Raw genomic sequence first — 21,572 nt, forward strand, 5'->3', positions numbered from 1 at the left:
TCATTCAATAAGATCATGGCTGATATGTTTCTGACTGGAATTCCACACTCCCATCTACCCCTTATAATCTTTGATTCCGTTACCTAACAAGAATCTATCTGCCTCTGCCTTAAAAATATTCAATGACCCCACCTCCACCACCTACTGAGACCATGGTTAGAGTAAAGAAAGAAAGATTTACATTTATAGAGTGCCTTTTGCGACCTCAGGACGTTCCAACTTTATAGCTAATGAAGTACTTTTGAAGTGTAGCCACAAAGTGTTGTACTATCAGATATGCGGCAACCAATTTGCATACAGCAAGCTCTCAGAAACAGCAATGTGTTGATGACCAGATAATCTGTTTTGTTCTGTGATGTCAATTGAGAGATAAATATTGCCCAGGACACCAGGGATAACTCCCCTGCTCTTCTTTAAAATAGTGCCATGGGATTTTTGTTTAACGTCCACCTGAAAGAGCACGGGGCCTTAGTTTAAAGACTCATCTGAGAGACGACACCTTTGACAGTGCAGCACTCCCTCAGTACTGCACTTGATGTGCAGCCGAGATTAGGTGTAGCTGCTGCTACTCAGGGCGATGTGACATCAAGCCCTTTCAGTCAACTCCACTTTGTCAGAGGGTGAGCAGGGAGCAGCTACGGGTTCATTTTGTGATGAAGGAGCAAGGAATGTGATCATCATCTCATCCCAACATTCCTTCCCAGCAACAAGGTCTTGGCGGGCAGCCTCCTCATTTACTTCAGCGACTAGACAAGCATCAGGAATCATAGAATCATAGCAAGTTTAAGGCACAGAAAGAGGCCACTTGGTCCATCGCGTCTGTGCCGTCCGAAAAACGATCCACCTATTTTAGTCCTACCTTCCAGCATTTGGTCCGTAGCCCTGCAGATTACGGCACTTAAGGTGCATATCCAGACTCCTTTTGGATGAGTTGAGGGTTTCTGCCTCAACTACCCTTTCAGACAGTGAGTTCCAGGCCCCCACCACCCTCTGGGTGAAAAGGTTTTTCCTCATCTCCCCTTTAATTTCCTACCAATCACTTTAAATCTATGCCCCCTCTTCACTGAAGGGACACTATTTTATGTTCTTGTTTGCTGCACATAAATCACACACTGACACTGAGGGAAAGCCTCAGGCTAAAAATAACTAGCCATGATTACTCTTTATGGAATTAAACTTGAATACAATTTATTTCAAATGTGTCTAGAGAGTTTTGTTCTCAATGGCATAATGTAAGGTTACCATAGGTAATTGTGAATTAACCATTCTTTTTGAGTCAGAGCGGAGGCCAATTTTGAAGAATATGGATTTGGCCACTATGATGCAGATGCGGAGAAGACAGATAATGCCATGGGTGGCTGGGTACTCAGGGACGCACTTTTCTCTGAGGGCCTGGATATTGATTGCAAAAGTGGTTCAGTGGGAATACAGTACTTTTTTACTCCTCTTCATGTTGCTTGGCTCCTGCCTCAAGGTAGTGGTCTTCCTCCTGCCCTTGCCTCCTTTGATGGGAAAGTTGCGCAGCATGCACCCCACAAGTGTTTGCCAAAAGTGCAGAATGAATGAATGAACCTGCTCAGCCTCCTCCCAAGGGCCTAACCATCATAGATACCAATTTTCAGCCAATTTGTTTCACTCTGTGTGACATTAAGACACATCAAGTTGCACTGGATACAGCAAAGGCTATGGGACCTGACAACATCCCAGCTGTAGCTTTGAAGACCTGTGCAGCAGAGCTAACTTCTCCGCTAGCCATGCTGTTCCAATACATTGATATCTACCCATCACTGTAAAAGATTGCCCAGTTATGTCCTAGACATAAAACATAAGAAATTCATAGCGGCCAATTACTATCCTATCAACCAGCTACTAATCATCAATAAGGTGATGGAAGGAGTCATCAATAGTTTCATCATCTCCTATTTATCAACAACATATTCACCAATGCTCAGATTGGATTCTACCAAAACCACTCAGCTCCAGACCTCATTACAGCCTTAATCCAGACATGGGAACAAGAGCTGAATGCCACAAGAGAAGTGAGAGTTGTTGACCCCATTATCAAGGCAGCATTCGATCAAGTATTGAATCATTCCCATGCAAAACTGAAGTTCGGGTTGGAGGGATGGGGGTCGTCATAGGGAAAATCCCTGAAGTGTCTGGAGACAGACATTGCGCTGGATTCAATGTACCATTTTTATATATTTTTACAATCTATGTATTAACCTAGGCTGAAAATTACGTGAAACAACTCATTAGTGCCTTGGAGAAAAGGGAACCTCAAAATCCAAAGCTTTATCAACGTGTAGCTGTTTTATTAAGCAGAATGGTAAGTAAAACAATTTTTCTCATTTTGACCATTTGGCCTTATCATGAGCTGTTCTATATAAAGTACTGGAGCAAAAACCACAGTCTAGTGAGGCTAAATTCTAATTTTAATTTCTATGATGTGAGAATTCATGCTTTGAATTTTATTTTGTAAGTTTTAAGATAAAACATAGATTCTTTACAAAAATCATAGAATCATATGGCATAGAAGGAGGCCATTCTGTCCATCGTGCCTGTGCCGGCTCTTTGAAGGAGCTATCCAGTTAGTCCAACTCCCCTGCTGGGAGATGGTGGCGTAGTGGGAATGTCACTGAGCTAGTCATCCAGAGGCCTAGGCTAATGCCATGGGGGACATGGGTTCAAATCCCACAATGGCAGCTGGAGGAATTTTTTTCAAATCAGCCATGATCTTGTTGAATAGCGGAACAGGCTCGAGGGGCCGAGTGGCCTACTCCTGCTCCTAATTCGTATGTATGTTCATATGTTCTCCATAGCCCTGCATTTTTTCCCTCTTCAAATATATATCCAATTCCCTTTTGATGATTTTTTTTTGCTGATGCAGATTTGACCTATTATACATTTTATATCTCTGACAGTGTGGCAGAAACCAGACTATTTTGGATCAGACGTACAGTCTGGTGGAGCGTGCACTCTACATGGCCCCCACAGATGCACAGATTGCCACTGAGCTGGGTTTCCAACTACTTCTCCAGGATAAACTGCGGGATGCAGTGAAGCAGTACACAGACACAATGAAACTGGATGAAACCAACATGCCTGCACTGACAGGTGTGCAAGCTGGAAGGTTTCTCAAAAATCTTGGGATGGTGAATCATGCATCTGAAAGTAGTGGAGAGGAGTTCCACCTGTTATAGATTGAACAAGAATAATATGCAAAGATAGCCAATTTGGGCACAACAAAAAAAAAATTCCTCCTCAAATCCCTCTTGACCAATGCATGCTCAATATCTCAATTTTCCACAATCTTTAGACTTAATCAGCACAAATGTATAGATATTGAAGACTGCATAAATGAATGAACCGATCGGAAATTTCCAGCGATCATAACTTTTGGGCCTGGAAATTTGGAAGATTTAAACCATGTCAGGACAGACAGACGTATAAGGTAGAAATTACTGCTGTAGATGTCGTGTGAAAACACTGAACATACTCATACCAAATTTCTCCAGCCGTTATTTTAACTGAAGTGTTAGCTCGTTCATTTTAAACATGCTAACGCCTCTGCCAAGATAGTGGAGAAAGCAAATTTATATCAGCGACTTAAACATTCCTCAATTAGCATGACTGATATCTCTATCCTTAAACATCCTTAAACATTCCTCAATTAGCATGACTGATATCTCTATCCTTAAACATCCTTAAACATTCCTCAATTAGCATGACTGATATCTCTATCCTTAAACATCCTTAAACATTCCTCAATTAGCATGACTGATATCTCTATCCTTAAACATCCTTAAACATTCCTCAATTAGCATGACTGATATCTCTATCCTTAAACATCCTTAAACATTCCTCAATTAGCATGACTGATATCTCTATCCTTAAACATCCTTAAACATTCCTCAATTAGCATGACTGATATCTCTATCCTTAAACATCCTTAAACATTCCTCAATTAGCATGACTGATATCTCTATCCTTAAACATCCTTAAACATTCCTCAATTAGCATGACTGATATCTCTATCCTTAAGTGGCTTCATAGTTTGTAGTCACCTAATTTCTCATGTTACCTCAGCAGCTGTTGCCAAAAGTGCAGATCAAGGAGACTAAGATAAGAATGCTTCGGACAACAAGCTTTAGATTAATGTAAATCGCTTGTGGTATTTTGCAAGTTTCCCAGGCCTCCGTCATAGCTGGGACAACCCAGGGATAATTATCTCGGGTTTTCCCTCTTTCCTTGTAGGGTATCATGGCTCTAAGAACACAAGAACACAAGAAATGGGAGCAGAAGTAGACCATATGGCCCATCAAGCCTGCTCCGCCATTCAATACGATCATGGCTGATCTTGGGCTTCAATTCCACTTTCCTGCCTGCTCCCCATATCCCTTGATTCCCTGCGAGACCAAAAATCTATCTATCCCAGACTTAAATGTATTCAACGATGGAGGATCCACAACCCTCTGGGGTAGAGAATTCCAAAGATTCACAACCTTTTGAAGTAATTTCTCCTCATCTCAGTCCTGAATGATTGACCTCTTATCCTGAGTCTGTGTCACCGTGTTCTAGATTCCCTGACCAGTGGGAACAATCTCTCAGCTTCTACCCTATCAAACCTTTTCTGAATCTTGTATGTCTCAATTAAATCACCTCTCATCCTACTAAACTCCAGTGAATATAGGCCCAATTTACTCAGCCTCTCATCATAGGACAACCCCCTCATCCCAGGGACCAATTTAGTAAATCTTCGCTTCACTGCCTCCAGTGCAAGTATATCCTTTCTTAAAAGTGGCGACCAAAACTGCACACAGTATTCCAGGTGCGGTCTCACCAAAGCCCTGTACAATTCTAGTAAGACTTCTTTATTCCTGTACTCAAATCCTCTTGCAATTGAGGCCAACATGCCATTTGCCTTCCAAATAGCCTGCATCACCTGCACGTTAACTTTGTGCTTTCCTTGTAGAAGTTCCCCCAAGTCTGTCTGAACATCAACACTTACTGCTTTCACACCTTTTAAAAAATATTCCCCTTCTCTATTTTTATGACCAAAGTGAACAACTTCACACTTCCCTATATTATACTCCATTTGCCATCTTGTTGCTCACTCACTTAACCTGTCTATATCTCTTTGCAGCCTCTCTACATTCTCCCCGGAGCTTACCTTTCCATCGAGCTTTGCATCATCAGCAAACTTAGATACATTATTCTCTGTCTCTTCATCCAAGTCATTAACATAGAGTGTAAATAGCTGAGGCCCCAGCACTGATCCTTGCTGCACCCCACGATTCACTGCCTGCCAACTTGAAAATGCCCATTTATGCTCACTCTCTGCTTCCTGTCTGTTAACCAATCCTTTATCCATGTTAATATATTACCCCCAACACCATGAGCTCTTATCTTGCCTATTAATCTTTTATGTGGTACCTTATCAAATGCCTTTTGAAAATCCAGGTATACTACATCTACTAGTTCCCCTTTATCTACCCTACTAATTACATCCTCAAAAAACTCAAATAAATTTGTCAAACAGGATCTTCCCTTAGTAAAACCATGCTGATTTGTTCTAATCATACTATGCTTTTCCAAGTGCAATGTTAATATTTCCTTAATAATAGTTTCCAGCATCTTTCCAATGACTGATAGGCCTGTAGTTCCCTGTTTTCTCTCTACCTCCTTTCTTGAAAAGCGGCGTAACATTTGCCAACTTCCAATCTGACGGGGCCATTCCTGAATCTAAGGAATTCTGGAAAATCGTGGCCAGCGCATCCACTATCTCTGCAGCTATCTTTTTTAGAACCCTAGGATGTAGGTCATCTGGTCCCGGAGACTTGGCAGATTTTAGTCCCTCAAGTTTATCCAATACTTTTTCTCGACTGATATCAATATCCTTAATTTCCTCACTCTTTTTAGCCTCTAGGTTACTGCCTATTTCTAGAATGGAACTTTGTGTCAAGTACTGTGAAGATGGACACAAAATATTTGTTCAATGCCTCTGCCATTTCCTCATTTCCCATGATGATTTCTCCTGTCTCTGCCTCTAAGGGACCAACGTCCACTTCAGCTACTCTCTTCCTTTTTATGTACTTATAAAAGCTCTTACAATCTGTTTTTATATTGTTGACTAGTTTACTCTCATATTCTATTTTTTTCCCTTTGTGGTTGGCCTTTGCTGGTTTCCAAAATACTCCCAATCCTCAGACTTGCTACTATTTTTTGCAACATTGTAAGCCTCTTCTTTTAGTCTAATATTCTCCTTAACTTCCTGAGTGAGCCATGGATGGGTGTTTGTCGACGAGTTTTTGTTATTGAATGGAATGTACTTTTGTTGAACCCTTTGAATTGTTTCTTTAAATGTTTTCCACTGTTCATTTACTGCCATACCTTCCAGTCTATTTACCCAAATAACCGTAGCCAGTTCTCCCCTTATACCTTCATAATTGGCTTTGTTTAAGTTTAAGATTCTTGTTTGTGATTGAAATGTGTCATTTTCAAACTTAACATGAAATTCAATGGCATTAGATCACAATTTCCCAGTGGATCTTTTACTATGACAGTGCTTATTAATCCTGCTTCATTACACAATACGAGAACTAAGATAGTTTTATCCCTAGTCAGTTCTACAACGTATTGCTCCAAGAAACTGTCACGAAAGCATTCTACAAATTCATCTTCTAGACCACTGTTGCCAATTTGATTGTCCCAGTCTATATGCAGATTAAAGACCCCACAATTAAAACATTACCTTTTTTACACACTCCAATAATTTCCCGTTTAATCTCCTGTCCAATAATACAACTACTGTTAGGGGGCTTGTAAATTACTCCCATTAGTATTTTCTGACTCCTGCTATTCCTAATTCCCACCCACACTGATTCTACTTCATGATCTTCTGAGGCCAGATCCCTTCTTATCAATGTCCTTATGCCATCCTTTACTATCAGGGCTACCTCTCCTCCTTTGCCATTCTGTCTGTCTGTCCGAAATATTGTGTACCCTGGAACATTTATCTCCCAACCTTGATCATCTTGTACCATGTATCAGTAATGGCAATTAGATCTAGATCATTTACTTCTATTTGTGCCACTAGTTCATCCATCTTATTCCACATGCTCCGTGCATTCAGATAAAGGAGCTTCAATTTCATTTTTTTACCTCTGTTCCCTGCAATGACCTTATTTAACAATGTACAATTTTTGTTAAAATCTCTGTCCCTTCCTGTCCCATTCTGTTGGGAGTTACCCACATCACTATCATGCACTGATGCCCTGACCTGTCTCTTTGGATTTCTAAATTTACCTTTACCCAAACCTTCCCCCTCCTCTGTTAGTTTAAAGCCCTGTCCACAACCCTAGTTATGCGATTGGCCAGGACACTGGTTTCAGCCCGGTTCAAATGAAATCCATCCAAATGGAATAGCTCCCTCTTCCCTGAGTACTGATGCCAGTGCCCCAATAATTGAAACTTCTTCTTCCCACACCACTCTTTGAGCCACACATTTAGTTCTCTAATCTGCTTGACCCTGTGCCAATTTGTGCGTGGCTCAGGTAACAATCTGGAGATGATTACCTTTGATGCTCTGCGTTTTAGTTTGGACCCTAACTCCTCAAATTCTCTAAGCAGAGCATCATTTCTGGTTCTACCTATGTCATTGGTTCCGACATGGACCACGACAACTCCTCCCCCTCCGACTCCAGTTTCCTCTCCAAGCATGAGGAGATGTCCTTATCCCTGGCACCAGTCAGGCAACACAGCCGTCGGAGCTCCCAGATGCAGCTACAGAGAACAGTATCTATCCCCCTGATTAAACTGTTTCCTATCACTACCACATTCCTCTTCACTCCCCCCACTGGAATGGCATCTTTCACCATGGTGCCATGGTCAGTCCGCTCATCCACCTTGCAGTTTTTCTCTTCATCCACACAGGTAGCAAGGACCTCATGCTTGTTGGACAAGGTCAGGGGCTGAGGCTGCTCCATCACTACATGCTGATTCCCCCTACTTGCCTCACTTGCAGTCACACCCTCCTCTCCCTGACCATTGGCCATCTCTAATGTTCTCCCTACTCTAAGGGGTGTGACTGCCTCCTGGAACAAAGCGTCCAGGTAACTCTTCCCCTCCCTGATGCTCTGCAATGTCTGCAACTCAGTCTCCAGCTCAGCAATTCTGAGCTGAAGTCATGCAAGCTGCAGACACTTACTGCAGACATGGTTGTCTGGGATTGCAGTGCATTCCACAGATTCCCATATGCTGAAGTTGCAGCACACCACTGGCCCTGCCATCTCTGTACAATCTTTTTTGAGTCAATTTGTTAATAATTCAAGTTGAAGGAATGGAAAGTTGCACTAACCTACCTTGGAGTCAGAGGAAGAAGACTCACCAATTGCTGGAGGCTGAAAAAGTTAGGTAAAGGAGCCCCTCTGCACCGAATTCCCATGTGCACCAAATTTCCAAATTCACTCTGGCAAATGTCTCACCCAGGCAACTGTATCCCCTCACTGCTTCCCTTGGCTGCACTATAGGAGCAGCAGTACTGAAATTGGGCTACTTGGTGGTACTGAGGACCTCAAACTGGGTCATACTACTTCCTCAGGGAGCCCAAGGGTGAATGAATAAACCAAATGGGATTTGAACTTGGGTCCCCTAAATTGTGCTTATTCACTTTCAATTGTTCAAACTCTTTATGAAAGGAGATTAGTGCACCTTTTGACACATAAATAGATAATTGCAGGATTCCTCGATTCACACATAAAACAGCTGCACAACACATTAATTCGATGTGAAATGCTTTAGGACATTTCTGATAAATGTGATCACATGCTACTAAAATGCTACTTCAGTATTTCCTTCTAAGTAATGATGGGATAATTTGGACACCAACATTATTTGAACTTTGGCTTTCACTCACCAAGTCTCCTTCGACAGCACCTTCCAAACCCACAACCTCTACCACTTAGAAGGACAAGGGCAGTAGCATCATGGGAACGCCGCCACTTGCAAGGTCCCCTCAAGTCACACACCATTCTGACTTGGAACTATATTGCTATTCTTTTACTATCACTGGGTCAAAATCCTGAAACTCCCTTCCTAACAGCATTGTGGGTGTACTTATACTGTAGTATAAGGACCTGAAAGGGTTAATGTTGGAGACAGTGAGAGCAACACCTCCCACTGTAGTGATTATGATGTAACAGTCACATGGTAAGGAGCTTTGGAAGAGGAGAGTAGCGGCACGAAGGATGCTAGCTAGAGAGTTTTGAGGAGAGTGTAAATAGAGATGTGTAAATAGTAAGAGTTATTAGTTAGAGTCATACAGTCATTGAGTTATACAGCACAGAAACAGGCCCTTCGGCCCATCTTGTCCATGCCGGCCATCAAGCACCTATCTGTTCTAATCCCATTTTCTAGCAGGTGACCTAATCTTGACTCCAAGGCTTTATTAAGAACGCTCTAACTACACTACCACTACAACAACAACACACAACATGGTGGAACTGGTGTTAAAACGACCAGAGAGTACTGAGAACATTTTACCTCGTGAAGTAGCGCCTAGAGACAGCAGATCTCGTTGGTGGACTGCAAAGAGCTCCAGAGCTGCTCCATAGCCGAAGAAGACGCGGACAGTCATGAGTCAACCATGCAGGTATTCAGACTGCACCAGAGAAGTGTGGTGGTCTGCAAAGAAACATCCAGGTCCAACGATCGGGTTTTGATTCTCAGTGATGGGCGACGGTCCAGGATCGGGTGAAAGAATTTTAAAAGTGGCTATTGTTAGATAACAGCGCACTGGGTTGGAAAAAGCATGGAGAGAGGTCGATCCCTAACGAAAAGGCGAATCAGGAGTTAGGCGGAGTCAGCAGCCATTACTCAACCAGACTGTGAAGAGAAAACATGGGAACTCCCAGAAAGTGCAGGAAATCCCCAGAAAGAGCACGAGCACCTCCATTAAAGCCAAAATGATTTAAAAAGAAAGGGGAACACCCTAAAAATCCTAACAAAGCCTAAGAAAGCAATGGATTCGAAATTCAGAATGCCTGAAAGCTTCCACAATCAAGAAGGACCTAATCAGGTACAAAATTGCTCCTTAAGATTCCTACAATTTAGGAAAAGATTCCTACAATTTAGGATTGCTGCCCAGCAATACCCTCTTATACTTTATGGATGCAATTGCAGACGACATGATTGTGACGCAAGGGATAAATGAGGCTTCTGATAAATTTGAGGATGTGCTACAAGCCTTTGACAAATATTTCAACTTACGCAGTAACAAAATTATGGAAAGAGCAAAATTTAACACGCGAGTCCAAAAGATAGGCAAATCCATAGATTCTTTTATAAATGATCTGTACAGATTGGCTGAGGGATGTGACTACGGAGAATTGAAGGCAGAACTGATAAGAGACTGAATAGTTGTCGGAATAGCTGATGATCTTTATCAGATCTCTTACAATCAAAAGAGAAGGCAATTCAGATCATACGACAGGCGGAAGTTCGAAGACAAAACCGAGCCATTCTGCGGGGTGAAGAGAAGCCTTGGATTAGAAGAAATCCAATGACTGTACAGTTCTTGAAGCTAAAGATAGAGAGGCAATCTATAGAGAAGAAGACACACAGGTGAGAATGTGCATGACACCGGGAAACCGTGCCAGGGCTGTGGAGCCAGGAAGAGCCACAGACGGAAGCAGTCTCCTGCTAGTAAAGCGGAATGTTTCAACTGTAGAAAGACAGGCCATTATGGAAATATATGCCAGAGCAAAACCTTTTTGCTCAAAGTCACAAAGCAAAAGACCTTACACAAAGAACAGTGAATGAAGTGCATCACCTGCCAGCAGAAAAGGAACCAGGAGATTTCCGAGGAGAAAAATCAAATAAGGTTACTATGCAGGTCCAGCAAGTAATTAGGAAAGCTAATAAAATGTTATAGTTTATTGTGAGGGGAATTGAATACAAAAGTAGGGAGGTTATGCTTCAGTTATACAGGCATCGGTGAGACCACATCTGGAGTACTATGTACAATCTTCTTCTCTTCTTTGGCCTCCTTGTCTCAGGAGACAATGGGTAAGCACCTGGAGGTGGTCAGTGGTTTGTGGAGCAGTGCCTGGAGTGGCTATAAAGGCCAATTCTAGAGTGACAGACTCTTCCACAGGTGCTGCAGATAAAATTGGTTGTCCGGGCTGTTACACAGTTGGCTCCCCCCTTGCGCTTCTGTCTTTTTTCCTGCCAACTGCTAAGTCTCTTCGACTCGCCACACTTTAGCCCCGTCTTTATGGCTGCCCGCCAGCTCTGGCGATCGCTGGCAACTGACTCCCACGTATTGTGATCAATGTCACAGGACTTCATGTCGCGTTTGCAGACGTCTTTAAAGCGGAGACATGGACGGCCGGTGGGTCTGGTACCAGTGACGAGCTCGCTGTACAATGTGTCCTTGGGTATCCTGCCATCTTCCATGCGGCTCACATGGCCAAGCCATCTCAAGCGCCGCTGACTCAGTAGGGTGTATAAGCTGGGGATGTTGGCCGCCTCGAGGACTTCTGTGTTGGGGATAAGGTCCTGCCACCTGATGCCAAGGATTCTCCGGAGGCAGCGAAGATGAAATGAATTGAGACGTCGCTCTTGGTTGTACAGTATTGGTCTCCTTATTTAAGGAAGGATGTAAATGCGTTGGAAGCAGTTCAAAGAAGGTTTACTAGACTAATACCTGGAATGGGCGGGTTGTCTTATGAGGAATGGTTGGACAGGCTAGGCTTGTATCCACTGGGGTTTAGGAGAGTAAGAGGCAACTTGACTGAAACATATAAGATCCTGAGGGGTCTTGACAGGGTGGTTGTGGTAGGATGTTTCCTCTTGTGAGAGAATCTAGAACTAGGGGTCACTGTTTAAAAATCAGGGGTCGCCCATTTAAGACAGAGATGAGGAGAAATTTTTTCTCTCTGAGGGCTGTGAGTCTTTGGAATTCTCTTCCTCAAAAGGCAGTGGAAGCAGAGTCTTTGAATATTTTTAAGGCAGTGGTAGATAAATTCTTGATAAGCAAGGGGGTGAAAGGTTATTGGAGGTAGGCGGGAATGTGGAGTTGAGGTTACAATCAGATCAGCCATGATCTTATTGAATGGTGGAGCAGGCTCGAGCCGAGTGACCTACTCCTGCTCCTAATTCATATGTTCGTTTGTAAATTAATGACCAAATCAGGGATTTTGGATGGTGGATATTTATGGACACCTAAAAATTTCAAATTGGACACAGGTGCTAGTGTCACTGTTCTGTCAGACCAAGAGCCATGGTTGATGAGACACACAGTTGCATGGTCCAGGTGGGACCCAGCTGAAACTGAAGAGTAAGATTCAAGCAACTCTCCAATATAGAGGGAGACAAGTTATGGAGACCCTGTACGCCTTGCAAGAATTTTGGCTCCTAAGCAGAAAAGCGTGTTTAGACCTGCATCTGATCAAGAAGATTGATGAAGTCACACAGCCACAGGTAAACAGTCGCTTTCAAGCAGACTATACAAAACTTTTCACAGATCTCGGAAGACTCAAGACAGAATATAGAGTCACACTTAAATAAGATGCCAGACCAGTGTGTATCTTTACATCCAGAAAGATACCACACCCATTGATGAACCAAGTACAAGATCAGCTGGATGAGATGACCAAGATAGGAGTCATTTCTCCTGTTACAACACTAACAAAGTGGCGTTTGGCTATGGTTCCAATCCCAGAACAAAATGGTGCTCTTCGTCTCTGTACGGATTTACCGCAGCTTGACAAAGCAGTAGCGTGTGAAATTCACCCAACGTCCACAGTGGATGACAGCGTGGCAAAATTGTCTCAGAGCATTATGTTTACCAAACCCGCGCCAATAGTGGATCTTGGCAGGTACCCTTACATGGGACCTCAAGATTACTAACCACATTTATAACACCATTTGGAAGGTTTTATTTCAATCGATTACCATTTGAGATAACCTCCACACCAGAGATCTTCCAAAGGTCTATATCTAACATCTTAGAAGGTCCCAAGGGATGACATGGATGACATCCTGATACATGGGCGGTCAGTAGTGGAACATGACCAAAGAGTTGAGCAGTTCTACAACGACTTCAAGAAGCAGGGCTAACACTGAATGAGAAGTGCGAATTTGTTTATTGGGACACATAGTAAGCAGTAAAGTTATAATGGCAGACCCACAGAAGACATGAGCTATTACAGAATACTACTCCTACTTCCGTTCGGCAGCTCCAAAGATTCCTTGGAATGGTGTATCAGTTATCCTCATTTATACCTCATTTAGTGCAGGTAACAAGCACTAAGACAATTCCTCAAAAAAAGATCAAGCGTGGTGTTGGAGTTCACATCAAGAACAAGCATTCTGGAAGATTAAAGATATGCTCATATCACCAGACATCTTGGCATACTGTAACCCTACACTACCAACAACGATAGCTGCAGATGCCTCCTCTACAGGGTTAGGGGCAGTCCTTTTCCAGAAGCAACCTGATGGTTCTTGAAACCAATATACTACGCATCTTGAGCTTTGGCTGAGACAGAGCCAAGGTATGCAGTAATTGAAAAGCACTTGCCGTCACATGAGCATGTGAGAAATTTTATTATATCGTTGGATTGAGAGTCGTCATCAAGACAGTCCATAAACTTTCGGTCTCTTTGTTGGAAGAAAAGGAGATTGCAAAAATGCCTCCAAGAATCTAAAGATTTTGTTTTAAGATTGATGAGATATAAGTATGAGACCGTATACATTCAGGGAAAGATGCAAACATTTGCAGATGCGCTATCAAGAGTGATGGTAGACCATCCGACACAACAAGATGTGAATTTTGTGGATGAGATAGAGTCATATTCACAGTATACTGCAAAATACTGGCCGGCAAGCATACAGAAACTGCAAGAAATTTGTCATGCGCAAAAAAGCGATGAATAATGTATTCATATAAGGCAGTATTGCACACAAAGTTGGGCACAAGAACGTTCTAGTGGGAAGATGATGAAAACTTTTTATGAATATGGAAAATACTTCACAATCATCGACGATTTGCTAGTTTATAATGACAGACTAGTCATTCCAAGTTCACCTAGATCAGATATCATGGAACATCTACATCAAGGCCATATGGGAATAATGAAGTGCAGAGCAAGGGCACAATCATCAGTGTGGTGGCCAGGAATATCCTTCTTGAACCACTGCAGTCCTTGGGGTGTAGGTACTGTTAGGGAGGGAGTTCCAGGATTTTGACCCAGTGACAATGAAGGAATGGTGATATATTTCCAAGTCAGGATGGTATGTGACTTGGAGGGGAACCTGTAGGTGGTGGTGTTCCCATGGGCCTGCTGCCCTTATTCTTCTAGGTGGTAGAGGTCGTGGGTTTGGAAGGTGCTGTCAAAGGATCCTTGGTGAGTTGCTGCGGTGTAGATGGTGCACACTGCTTCCACTGCACGTCGGTGGTGAAGGGAGTGAATATTGAAAGTGGTGGACGGGGTGCCAATCAAGCGGGCTGCTTTTTCCTGGATGGTGTCAAGCTGCTTGAGTGTTATTGGGGCTGCACTCATCTAGGCAAGTGTATTTTCTGTTTAGAAAACCTGGAATCTTTTTTTTAACTATGACTATATGATAGGAAGATGACTATTTGTTTACGTGTTCAACAAAGAACAAATAAACAGTTCTAAAGCTTTCCAAAGATGGTGTAACTGGATAATATGGAAACAACCTATTGTGTTTAGGAAGAATCCAAGCCGAGATTTTGCTTGGGCAGTTAGAGGATGCAGAACAACAGCTGGAGCTCCTAAAAGAAGTACAAGAGTTCACTGGAACATCTGCGGTAAGGAATAGATTTTGCCCTATTGCCAGAATACTATTAGTTAAGACTCTATGATAGCTTTATCTTTAGGCTTCCTTCTAAAAATGGTAGCCCACCTCAAAACATTTTTTCTTTTGAATTGTGAAATTTGCCTTTTTTTAATATTCTTTCACGTGATGTTGACATCACTGGCTAGGCCAGCATTTATTGCCCATCCCTAATTGCTCTTGAGAAGGTGGTGGTAAGCCGCCTTCTTGAACTGCTGCAGTGCATGTGGTGTAGGTACACCCACAGTGCTGTTAGGAAGGGAGTTCCAGGATTTTGACCCAGCGACATTGAAGGAACAGAGATTTAGTTCCAAGACGGGACCATATGGCTTGGAGGGGAACGTGCAGGTGGTGGTGTTCCTATGCATCTGCTGCCCTTGCCCTTCTAGTTGGTAGAGGTTACGGGTTTGGAAGTTGTTGTCGAAGGAGCCTTACTGAGTTGCTACAGTGCATCTTGTGATTGTAAACACTGCTGCCATTGTGTGTCAGTGGTGGAGGTAGTGAAATGTTGAAGGTGGTGGATGTGGTGCCAATCAAGTGGGCTGTTTTGTCCTGGATGGTGTCCAACTTCTTGACTGTTATTGGAGCTGCATTCATCCAGGAAAGTGGAGAGTTTTCCTGACTTGTGCCTTGTAGATAGTGGATAGACTTTGGGGAGTCAGGAGGTGAGTTACTCGCTGCAAAATTCCCAGCCTCTGACCTGCTCTTGTAGTCACAGTACTTATATGGCTGGCCCAGTCCAGTTTCTGGTCAATTGTAATCCCCAGGATGTTGTTAGTGGGGGATTCAGCGATGGTAATGCCATTGAAAGTCAAGGGGAGATGGTTGGATTCTCTCTTGGAGATGGTCATTGCCTGGCACTTGTATGATGTGAATGCAACTTGCCACTTATCAGCCCAAGCTTGAACATTGTCCAAGTCTTGCTGCATATGGACACAGACTGCCTCAGTATCTGAGGAGTCATGAATGGTGCTGAACATTGTGCAATCATCAGCGAACATCCCCACTTGTGACCTTATGATGGAGGGAAGGTCATTGATGAAGCAACTGAACATGTTTGTGTCTAGGACACTACCCTAAGGAACTCCTGCAGTGGTGTCCTGGGATTGAGATGATTGACCTTCAACAACCACAACCATCTTCCTTTGTGCTGGGTATGAGTTCAACCAGTGGGGTGTTTTCCCCCTAATTCCCATTGACTCCAGATTTGCTAGGGCTCCTTGATGCCACACTCGATCAAATGCTACCTTGATGTCAAGGGCAATCACTCGCATACACCTCTGGAGTTCAGCTCTTTTGTCCATGTTTGGACCAAGGCTGTAATGAGGTCAGAGTTGAGTGGCCCTGGCAGAACCCAAACGGAGCACCAGTGAGCAGGTTATTGCTGATAGAACTGTCGATAACACCTTCCATCACTTTGCTGATGATCATGAGTAGACGGATGGGGTGGTAATTGGTCAGGTTGGATTTGTCCTGCCTTTTGTGCACAGGACATACCTGGGCAATTTTCCACATTGTCGGGAAGATGCCAGTGCTGTAGCTGTACTGAAGCAGCTTGGCTAGGGGTGTGGCAAGTTCTGGAGCACAAGTCTTCAGTACTATTGCTGGAATGTTGTCAGGGCCCTTTCGCCTTTGCAGTATCCTGTGCCATCAGCCATTTCTTGATATCACATGGAGTGAATTGAATTAGCTGAAGACCGGCATCTATGATTCTGGGGACTTCAGGAGGAGGCTGAGATGGATCATCCACTCGGCACTTCTGGCTGAAGATGGTTGCAAATGCTTCAGCCTTGCCTTTTGCACTGATGTGCTGGGCTCCCCCATCGTTGAGGATGGGGATATTTGTGGAGCCTCCTCCTCCTGTTATTTGTTTAATTATCCACCGCCATTCACAACTGGATGTGGCAGGACTGCAGAGCTTCAATCTGATCCATTGGTTGTGGGATTGCTTAGCCCTGTCTATCGCATGCTGCTTCTGGTGTATGGCATGCATGTGCTCCTGTGTTGTTGCTTCACCAGGTTGACACCTCATTTTGAGGTATGCCTGCTGTTGTTCCTGGCATGTCCTCCTGCACTCTTCATTGAACCGGGGTTGGTCTCTGGGCTTGATGGCAATGATAGAGTCCAACATAGAGGATATGTTGGGCCATGAGGTTACAGATTGTGGTTGAATGTAATTCTGCTGCTGCTGATGGCCCACAGCACCTCATGGAAGTCCAGTTTTGATTCGCTAGATCTGTTCAAAACTATCCCATTTAGTACGGTGGTAGTGCCACACAGCATGATGGAGGGTATCCTCAATGTGAAGACAGGACTTTGTCTCCACAAGGACTGTTTGGTGGTCACTCCTACCAATACTGTCATGGACAGATGCATGTGCAACAGGTAGATTGGTGAGGACGAGGTCAAGTAGGTTTTCCCCTCTTGTTGGTTCCCTTACAACCTGTTACAGACCCAGTCTAGCAGCTATGTCCTTCAGGACTTGGACAACTTGGTCCGTAGTGGTGTTACCGAGGCACACCTGGTGATGGACATTGAAATTTCCCACCCAGAGTACATTCTGTGCCCTTGCTAACCTCAGTGCTTCTTCCAAGTGCTTTTCAACATGGAGGAGTACTGATTCATCAGCTAAGGGTGTGGGGTGGGGGGGGGGGAGGTGGTGGTGGGGTGCGGGGTAGGTGGTAATCAGCTGGAGGTTCCAAGTCAATGGGAAATAAAAGCTGATGCAGTGTATAACTGGCTGCTGATTTGCTATGAACCTGTTTCACACTGCTGGCATACACAACCATGTCTTTTTTCCCCCAAGATAATATTCAAAGTGATGACCTGAAGCACAAAGCCACCATGTAGCTCACTTTTTATAAGTTAAGCCTGATGCCTTATGTCCGAGTTAGTATAAAAAGCTGGGGGGCAGTACAGAGCTGAAGATTGCAGGACAAATACAGAATGGATTGAGTCCAAAACTGAGCAGGGTATCTGAGCACTATATCCAGCTTTACCACATGATCATTATCTGCACAGGGGCTAGCGCCACTGCTAAACCAGCTAAGATTGGGCAGCTGTTTTTTTCAGCCGGCACGGACATGACGGGCTGAATGGCCTCCTTCTGTGCCATAATTTTTCTATGGTTCTATGGAATCACCGCCAGTGTGTATTTTCCTCATTGCCAGGCATAGTTAATAGGGACCTAATGCTGAAAAGTAGGAAAGTGGCAAACTAATGAACTAGAGGGCAGACAACTTCATCATCCAATTTTGCCTAGTTTTGTTTGGGATTCTTGCTGGCAGAATCACCTTAAGGCCAAGCCACAGAAAATGTCATAGGGTTAAAAAAAAACCTTTGCTTGCTATAGTTGATGACATTTTAAAATAAATTCTTACGATTTTTCAAAGAATACTGATCGGACGAAATCTCCACAAATATGTTCTTTATGATAAGATAATTTTTTTAATTTGTATATATCACAAAGAATTAATACATCAATATATTTAGATAAAGAGTCTGTTACATAGATACCCCTGAAATGCCCAAATTGTTTTTTTGAAGATGTGAGCATTATTTTGGGCTAGATTTTTGTGACAAGATTAACGCTGAGGCTAACTGTGCTCACCATTATAATAGGATCAATCAGACAGCAACCGCTGGCATGCATGCATGCGCAGTTAAACTCGCAAATCCCGAAGTTTCTCCATAGAATGCGTAATTGCAGTTCTCATCGATGGATTCGGCACTAAAATGAGTACAACAGCATGAACTTGGTGCACCTGCCCATTTGTTCTGCACTATAGACAACTGAAAAAGTTAGACTGGTGTAAATTAGTTCTTAACGGTGCAATAAGTGATAATTATTGCTGAATTACCTCTCTGGCCCTGAAAATTTAATTTTACAAATGTGGAGTCTCATTTCCTCAGAAGAAAATTAATTTGGAGAATAAAAATTAAAACTATTTTTAACTTTTCTGTCTGTCTTGTTTATCTCCCTCCCTTAATCCTATCTATATTTCTCAATCTGTATTTCACTTTCTGTACATCATTTAAATCTAATTTATATTTCCTGCTTTATACTTCCTGGTTAAGAGTCTGCGTGTCTCAGTTAGGATTCTTCAATCTGGTTGGTTGGTTGGTTGAAGAACCTTGCTTCTATCCCTGTAGAGGTTGCTTTGCTGGATCAGATGCCAGATTAGAGCAAATCAGCGCTTTAAAGCTGGCAAAATCTTTGTGGGCAGGTCTCAGCAAGGTGAACAGTGAGTGCTGTTCCTTTGCTGCTAACCACAAAATCATGGCCAATGATATTTAGGTTCCAAAAATCCACGGGCCTTCTCCCCCCATCCCCCCACCATCCTCAACGCATGTGTCGGGGTCTGGAGAAGGTTCCTCAACTTGAATGTGGCCAGTGAGCATCCGCACCACTATGGACACATCACTGCCATCCTCCAGAGCCAGGAAGGGTAACGTGGCCCTGGGCAACTGCTGACTCTACAGTTGACAGCTCTGACCCAACGCTATTTTTCCAACAGACCAAGGGTTCCCCTTCATCAGCTGTTTTCTGCGAGGTTATCCGGGCCAATGTGCCCCATTCAGTTTGGCATGCCAAACATCTGGTGTAACCCAGAGTGACGTAAGGAGGACAGAAGTTCTGCATCCCTCTCCCCTTATCCTGGCAATACATCAACCAGATTTGGACTCAGCCTTCCACTACATTCCCCTGGTGGGCATGTGCTGGGATGGCAGAGGGCAGCAGTGTCTCAGAATAGCCTGTGGATTTTAAGGGCCTCGTTGTTTAGCTCAATTTAGCTGAAATAAAGACTGTATTCTCTTAAAGGAACTAGCTTATCTTCAAGCAGTGTTAGCTGCAGATAAATGTAAAGGGCCGAAAGTCATCATCAAGTTTCTGAACCGGGCTGTAGACATTCACTTCACTTCATTAGAAGACCTTCCTCTTGGTTTGGAGTACTATGAGAAGCTCAACCCTGAATTTCTGCTTGACATTGTAAAGAAGCTTTTGTCCCTCTCTCCGGATCAGGTGAGTGTCAACAACAACAACTTACATTTATATGGCACCTTTAATGTAGTAAACCATTCCGAAGGGGCTTCACAGGAGCACTTAACAAGCAAAATCTGACACGGAGCCACATAATGGAGATATGCGTGTGGGTGACCAAAAGCTTGATCAAAGAGGTAGGTTTTAAAGGAGGAGACAGAGGTAGAGAAGCAGAAATGTTTAGGGAGGGAATTCCAGAGTTTCGGGCCCAGGCAGCTGAAGGCTCGGCTGCTAATGGTGGAGCGATTAAAATCAGGGATGCACAAGAGGACAGAATTAAAGGAGTGCAGAGATGTCAGCGGGTTGCAGGGATGGAGGTGATTACAGAGATAGGTAGGGGTAAGGCCATGGAGGGATTTGAAGGCAAAGATGAGAATTTTAAAATCAAGGTATTGCTCACAATAATCACAAGAAGTTGTTAAAATTTCACAGTTAGCAGTTGGTATTTACTTTCTTGTAGCATTAGTGCAACTCCAGCTTTTGAGTGAGCCCAACAGCAAATACCATTAAGAAGAAGGAAGAGCATGGAATGAAAAAAGATAATTTGTCTCTTCAACCTAGTTTCTCTCCATAGACCGTGTACAATCCATTCTATAATAGGCTTGTACCATCCATTTGATCTCTCAAATTATTTTACCTAAATTAAATGTGGATAGGCACAAAAGAGGAGATGTGAAAGATGATACCAAATTAGGAGCCGTAGCAACCTGTGTGTGGGAAGATTGCAGGAGGACAGGAACAAGTTACAGGAACAGGTGAGCAGATACTTGGCAAATGCAATTCAGTCAGAGAAATGTGTGAAATAGTACATTCTTGCAGCCAAAAAAAAGCTCAATCAGGAAGATTATTAATGGTGTGGCAGGACAGAGAGAGACCTCAGACTGTGGATGAATCTTTAAATGTGACAGCCAGTGAATAGTGTAGGCTGCATGCACAAATCATTGTAATTAACAGGCAGCACAGAGACTGCAATGGGTAACTGGTGGGTGCAGTATGCGCCCAGTGACTCACGCCCCTTTTTAGGGGCATGATACAATCTACAAGCCCAAAAGCTGTTTTAAAGTACTTTTTAGGCCATTAGTTGCTTGGTTTGAAGATTTATTGCCAGTGCATTCTAACTTGATCTTCTGCTTACTTTTTGTTGTAACGTATATATACTCGCAGAAAACATGCCGAACAAAGCAACACTTTCTTGTGACTGCAAATAAAAAAATGAGAAAATTTTAACGCTCATTTAGTGGAATCACTGGGTGCTAAGAAGAGTTTTACCCCTTGGGTGTCAACAGAGTTAATTATGAAACAAATTATTCTAAAGTTATATTGAGTTGTCCTGCTGTTTGTTGGCAACATTGGCTAAAATGGGGTTTAGAACTGGCGTAAAGTCAGGAATTAATCTTAAAACCACCATTTTTTTGTTTCCTATGTTGCATCCTGTTTTCCATCCCAAAAGAAATACTCTTTTGCTGATAAGCAATTTATCATGCTACGTTCATCTGTACTTTAATGAACTGATCGCCATGCCTCCTTCGACAGCACCTTCCAAACCTGCAACCTCTACTACCTAGGAGGACAAGGGCATGGGAACATCACCACCTGCAAGCTCCCTCTGTAATGAGCTCATTAGCATACTGAGATCTTAAAGGGACATCACTCTTAAAGGCAGTCATAC

General features: G+C 43.2%; 1 protein-coding gene across 1 annotated transcript in view; it reads left to right on the forward strand.

Moving 5' to 3' along the window:
* LOC137380250 (tetratricopeptide repeat protein 21B-like) overlaps positions 1-21,572 on the forward strand; it is a 173,307-nt gene that overhangs the window by 54,148 nt on the left and 97,587 nt on the right. The window contains exons 9-12 of the mRNA XM_068052110.1: positions 2,231-2,329; positions 2,925-3,117; positions 14,739-14,836; positions 19,685-19,885. Of these exons, the coding sequence (XP_067908211.1) occupies positions 2,231-2,329; positions 2,925-3,117; positions 14,739-14,836; positions 19,685-19,885 (591 nt within the window). The remainder of the gene's footprint in view (positions 1-2,230; positions 2,330-2,924; positions 3,118-14,738; positions 14,837-19,684; positions 19,886-21,572) is intronic.

Source organism: Heterodontus francisci, chromosome 2 (assembly GCF_036365525.1).
Source record: "Heterodontus francisci isolate sHetFra1 chromosome 2, sHetFra1.hap1, whole genome shotgun sequence".
NCBI lineage: Eukaryota > Metazoa > Chordata > Chondrichthyes > Heterodontiformes > Heterodontidae > Heterodontus > Heterodontus francisci.